The sequence below is a fragment of the Primulina eburnea genome, chromosome 3, assembly GCF_022965805.1.
Source record: "Primulina eburnea isolate SZY01 chromosome 3, ASM2296580v1, whole genome shotgun sequence".
In the NCBI taxonomy this organism is placed as follows: domain Eukaryota; kingdom Viridiplantae; phylum Streptophyta; class Magnoliopsida; order Lamiales; family Gesneriaceae; genus Primulina; species Primulina eburnea.
The window spans coordinates 28079729-28086369 of NC_133103.1; the positions used below are offsets into that span (position 1 = coordinate 28079729).

General features: G+C 47.3%; 1 protein-coding gene across 1 annotated transcript; it reads right to left on the minus strand.

Moving 5' to 3' along the window:
- Positions 1 to 5339: 5339 nt before the first annotated feature.
- On the minus strand, positions 5340 to 5951 carry LOC140827205 (uncharacterized). Its single transcript, XM_073189829.1, has one exon. It carries the CDS (start codon positions 5949 to 5951, stop codon positions 5340 to 5342), a length of 612 nt encoding a protein of 203 aa, XP_073045930.1.
- Positions 5952 to 6641: the final 690 nt, after the last annotated feature.

A 6641-nucleotide genomic window follows, 5' to 3' on the forward strand; every position in this document is an offset into this window, starting at 1 on the left:
CCCCAAGGATAGGCCAAATTTCCAGACTTCGGGCTAGCCATTGCGTCCCTTGCAGGAGCCGGTGCGGAAGATAAAGAAGAAGAATCCGGAGAGGAGGAAGGAGGAGAGAAACCTGCAGAGGAGGAAGGAGAAGAAAAAGAGCGACCGACGGGGGAGGAAAAAGAGCCGGGCACTGACCCTGTTAATATAGAATAGGATTGTAATTTCTTTCTTATTTTCAAGTTCACTTCCTGTTTTTCGGTCCTCTTAGTAATGCAATATTCTCTTTCCCCTTATCCTTCTTTGCAATTTTCATAAAAACTTAGCATCTGATCTTAATCATGAATAGGATATTCCCGCTTTAATAATTCTTAGAGATTTTCCAAGTGTTGAGAACTTCACTGAGATAGAAACCTAGGCATCGGTCCCCTGTTCTTTAACTGATTATTTGTGATGTAACTATCTTAAACAAAAATTTATGCCGGGGAACAGGTTCCGGGACTTTGGAATGGTCGAGGTACGGAGCCCCGAGCCAGGGTGTAATGCCCTGGGCTTATGTAGAGCTAAGGTACGGAACCTTAGGCCGGGGAACAGGTCCCGGGACTTTGGAATGGTCGAGGTACGGAGCCCCGAGCCAGGGTGTAGTGCCCTGGGCTTATGTAGAGCTAAGGTACGGAACCTTAGGCCGGGGAACAGGTCCCGGGACTTTGGAATGGTCGAGGTACGGAGCCCCGAGCCAGGGTGTAATGCCCTGGGCTTATGTAGAGCTAAGGCACGGAACCTTAGGCCGGGGAACAGGTCCCGGGACTTTGGAATGGTCGAGGTACGGAGCCCCGAGCCAGGGTGTAATGCCCTGGGCTTATGTAGAGCTAAGGTACGGAACCTTAGGCCGGGGAACAGGTCCCGGGACTTTGGAATGGTCGAGGTACGGAGCCCCAAGCCAGGGTGTAATGCCCTGGGCTTAGTTCCTCTCGGTCTGATGTATCAATAACTTAAAGTAGACAGAAATATGAGGAAAGCGATCCTTTATTATTTCTTGAAAAGCGAAAATTACATCTGGGCATTGGCTAAGGGTAATATTTCTTTAAATGAAGTACATTCCAAGGTCTCTTAAGAAGTTTCCCCTGAGCATCTTCCAGATAAAAAGATCCTGAACTAACTCTCCTAATGATTTTGTAAGGCCCTTCCCATCGAGCTTCCAGCTTGCCCACATCCCCAGCCGGATTGACCTTCTTCATAACCAAGTCCCCTATCTGTAGATCTCGAACTCGGACCTTTTTGTTGTAGGATTTCATGACCCGGCCTCGATATGCTTCCATCCGAATCATGGCTTGATCCCTCTTCTCTCTAAAAGATCCAGTTCCACTGCACGGCTATCCTCATTATTGCTCGGATAAGATTCTACTCGGGCAGATGTTTGCCCAATTTCAACAGGAAGGATAGCCTCGGATCCATATACCAAGCTGAACGGAGTTTCTTGAGTCGATGCCCGGGGAGTAGTCCTGTATGCCCACAGTACACTGGGTAATTCTTCTACCCAGTCCTTCCCTTTGCCTTGCAATCTGGCCTTTAAGGCTTGCACAATAATTCTGTTTACAACTTCTGTTTGACCATTGGCTTGAGGGTACGCCACAGAAGTAAAGGACTGGGTGATCTTCATTTCCCGGCACCAAGATGTTATATCATTTCCCTGAAATTGCCTTCCATTATCTGAGATCAATCGCCGGGGGACGCTGAAACGACAGACTATATTCTTCCATAGGAACTTTAGAACCTCTCGCTCGGTGATTTTGGCCAAGGCCTCAGCTTCTACCCACTTAGAGAAATAATCAACAGCCACCAGCAAGAATTTTTTCTGAGCCTGGGCGACCGGAAATGGTCCCACTATATCCATACCCCATTGATCAAAGGGACAAGATGCCCAGATAGGCTTCAAAGGAGTGGCTGGGCTGTGTTGAAAGTTGGAATGATGTTGGCATCCCTCACAAGTCCGGACTACTCGGGCGGAATCATGGTGAAGAGTCGGCCACCAGAATCCGGCTAGCGTCGCTTTCGAGCCAAAGATGTTCCTCCCAAATGCTCACCACAGCATCCCTCATGAATCTCTCGAAGAACATAAATTACTTCCTTCCCGCTCAAACACTTCAATAATGGTCCCTGGAATGATCTCCGGTATAGAACATTATTTAAGAGAACAAACCTGGGAGCTTGTCTTTTTATCTTCTGTGCTCGAGCTTTCTCCTCGGGCAATTCACCGTCCCGGATGAATTTTATCAGAGGAACCATCCACGAATCTTCTGGTACTGTCATCATCTCTTCCTCTTCGATGGCTAAAACTACTCGGGAAATAAATAGAACTTCCCGGGTTCTATCTTCTGATAAAGAGGCAGCCATTTTTGCTAAGGCATCTGCCTCTCCATTTTCTTCTCGGGGTATTTGCTCAATACTCCAATCCACGAACACTTCTGCCTGGGCTTTGATGAGGTGCAAATATTTGAGCATCCTGTCATCCTTGACTTCATACGCACCCTTTATCTGCTGAGTGATCAACTGTGAATCGGAGTATAATATAATTCTGGCCGCTCCAATCTCCCGGGTAGCTCGGATACCGGCTAGAACAGCCTCATACTCTGCTTCATTATTCGTCACCCGGGAATCAATTTTTACTGCCAACTTAATCTTCTCTCCCGACGGGGATATTATCACCACTCCGACTCCGCATCCAGCCAGGCAAGAAGCCCCATCCACAAACACTCTCCATCTTTCTTCCTCAGCTGGTTGAATCATCTCAGATAGGAAATCGGATAAAGCCTGCGCTTTTATGGCCACCCGGGGTTTGTACTCAATATCGTACTCCCCCAATTCCACATTCCATTTAATCATCCGCCCGGACACTTCTGAATGAGTCATAATTCTTCCCAGCGGGCTGTTAGTAAGGACGATAATGGGATGTGACAGAAAATAAGGCCGCAACTTCCGGGCAGTCACAACTAAAGCCAAGGCCATCTTCTCCACTTCACTGTATCGTAGCTCGGGACCCCTCAAGGCATGACTGACATAGTAGACAGGCTTCTGGTCAGAATCTTCTTCCTTGATTAACACTGAGCTAACGGCATACTCTGTGGTGGACAAATACACAAATAATTTATCCCCGGGCTCGGGTTTTACCAGCACTGGGAGCTCAGCCAAATGATTTTTCAGATCCTGGAAAGCCTGCTCACACTTATCATCCCAGCCGAACTTCTGGGCTTTTCTGAGAACCTGAAAGAAAGGATAACCTTCTGTGGGCTGACCGGGATATAAACCGAGATAAAGAGGCAATCCTCCCGGTCAACTTCTGCACTTCTTTGACAGATCGAGGAGAAGGCATACATAGCACGGATTTTACTTTTTCTTGATTGACTTCGATCCCCCGCTCTGTCACTATAAAGCCCAAGAACTTGCCACTCCTGACTCCGAAAATGCATTTAGCAGTATTGAGCTTGATTCCATAAGATGTTAAGGTGGCAAAGGTTTCTTCCAAATCAACAATAAAATCCGCCATCTCCTTTGATTTTCCCAGAATGTCATCCACATAAACCTCCAGATTTCTTCCCAGCTGCTTCTCAAAGACTTTATTCATTAAACGTTGATACGTGTCCCCTGCATTTTTCAACCCGAAAGGCATTACAACATAACAAAATGTACCTCCCGAGGTGATAAAGCTGGCCTTCTCTTGATCATTTTTTGCCATAGGAATTTGATGATATCCCTGATAGGCATCCATGAAACTGAGCAGTTCGAAGCCTGAGGTGGAATCCACCAACTGATCAATCCGGGGCAATGGGTAATGATCTTTTGGACAGGCTTTATTGAGGTCCCGGAAATCGACACACATCCTCCATTTCCCGGTGGCTTTGGGTACCAGCACCACATTCGAGAGCCATGTAGGAAATTGTACCTCCCGAATGTGACCGGCTTGCAGCAACTCTTTCACCTGTTCATCAATAACTTTGTCTTTCTCGGGACCAAAGTGTCTCTTCTTCTGTTTGATCGGGTGAGCTCCCGGGAGAATGTTTAATTGATGCTCAGATATCAGGGGTGAAATCCCTGTTAGTTCCTGCTGGGACCAGGCAAATACATGAATATTAGTCTTTAAACATTTAAGTAAACTGACCCGGGTAGATATATTGAGGTCCCGAGCTACCCGGATCTGTTGGCCTGGTCTTATCTCCACAGCCTCCTGCTCCTCTTCTGCCACAAATTGTACTTCCCCCTCCTCCACCATCCTTCCCCTGACTTCCCCCATCTTGGCTTTCTTCCCCTCCTTTCTAGACTTGCCTTGATCTGCCCGGATACCCTCCACATAACATTTCCGGGAAGAAGGCTGATCTCCACTGACCTCTCCTACTTGACTGCCCACTGGAAATTTGATCTTTTGATGGTAAGTAGATGCTACTGCCCTCAACTCATTCATGGCCGGCCTCCCCAGAATGATATTGTAAGATGAGGGGGAATCCCACCACTGTGAAGGTGGTCATGACTGTTTTCTTGACATCTCGGGAGCCTAGAGTGAGTGGCAGAACAATTTCTCCCTCTGGATAAACCGCATGTCCAGCAAAACCAAAAAGGGCAGTCTCCACAGCCTCCAACTTAAACCCTTGCAAATCCATCTGTGCTAAGGCATCTTTAAAAATCACATTGACTGAACTGCCTGAATCCACAAAAACTCTCAAAATGTCGTAGTTGGCCACCCGGGCTTGGATGACCAGAGCATCGTTGTGTGGCATGTTTACTCCCTTTAGATCTTCCGGACCAAAACTGATCACGGCCTCGTTCCTCCTAGATCCTTCCACCTCCATACACTCCCGCCTACTTCTCGACTTCCTGGCTCGATTTGAATCTCCATCGGTGGATCCTCCCGAAATCATTTTGATCAGTCCCGCCACAGGGGAGGAAGATCTTTTCTTCTCGGGCTCCGGCTCCCTCCTCCTACCCACAGCGTTCCTCGGGCTATTTCTCGCGTTTATCCGGGTGTTAGGCATTGGTGGTCGAGGTGTCCAGAGTGGACCTCTCGACCTCTTGATCGATTGATCATATCCTTGACTGGTGGGTGGAACATAATTTCTCTTTAAAGCCTTACAATTCTCTGTACTGTGCTGACATACCCCGTGCCTAGTACAAAATCCACTTCTCTCGGGCTGAGACAACGGGTGATCGGGAACTGGGTCCCTACTGCATTCCTGTACCTCTCTCTCCCGGATAATTTTCAGAGGCACGTGCTGGGAAAAGTGCCCTGGATTACCCCGCCTTGGTCCTCTCTCCTCGGGCTTAGATGCCCGGTCCCCTCTCTCCTTTCTAATGGCTTTCCTCTTTTGCCTCTAGGCTTCCTCCATATTAATGTATTTTTCTGCCCGAGATAACAAATCTTCAAAGTCCTCAGGCACTTTCTTTGTTAACGATTTGAAAAACTCACTCTCTTTCAAGCCTTGAGTGAAGGCAGTGGTTTTTGTCTCCACCGCACAAGTAGGCACATCCAAAGCCACTTTATTAAACCTCTTAATATACATTCTCAGACTCTCCTCCGGGCCTTGCCTTACTTCGAACAAACTGAAAGCAGTTTTCTTATACTTTTTGCTGCTACTGAAATGATGCAAGAAGATTTTCTGAAAATCGTCAAACGATTTAATACTTAATGGAGCCAACCCATCAAACCATCTTTGAGCCGAATCTACCAGCGTAGTCAAAAACACTTTACACTTGATCCTATCGGTGTAGCAATGCAACATAGCCATATTCTCGAATCTGGCCAAATGTTCCTCTGGATCTTCGTTTCCATCATACGTTCCTACTTTGGCAGACTTAAAGTTCCCGGGAAGAGGTTCCCGAATAATTGCCTCGGCAAATGGGCGTCCCTTGATAGACGCTCGAGAAGTTCCACGATTTTCCAGCTGTCCTTCCAAGACTTTCATTTTCTGCTTTAACTCCAACATCTCCTCGACTATCGTTGGTGACTTAGATCCAGCAGAGGATTCCTCCTACTTCTCCCCTCTTCTCCTCCTCCCTCAATTCCTGCTGCTGCTCCTGCTCTTTTTCTGGTTCCTTTTCGAGTGGTATATCATGGTGGGAAGCTTCCCGCCTAGCCATAGCTTTCTCTACGGCTTCATTAATACGCTTATCCAACTCCGCTGGAGTCATAGTAATAAGATCAGGAGGAGCATCCTCTTGTCTTGAATGATTTGCGTCAACTCCCTGAACCCGAGAAGTATTCTGGTTAGTCTTCCTCGTGTGAGCCATATCAACGCCTTAGTCTCAAGTTTCCCACAGACGGCGCCAATGATCCAATCCGGGTGAAATGGATGAGCAAGGCTCGGTGCTCCACCGGATCAAATCAAGAATTTATAATGTTGTTTAGGAAAATGAACAAGGTAGATGGCTTCCACTGTGACCTGCAAACAATGAAAGGAATTCGTGAATGGGCGCCGGAAGGGTATCCGGCGTGACCACTCCGATGCTTAAGTCAGCAGGGTTATCAAGGAAGAGAACTTGAATGATATGTATGAATGCTTGAGAATGAAGAGATTCTAGCCCCCTTAAATGACAACCATACCTGCTATTTGTAGGAGGGAAGGCTAGGGTTACCTTGATACGCGTGCTCACCTACTACTTGTACTCTCGAACGT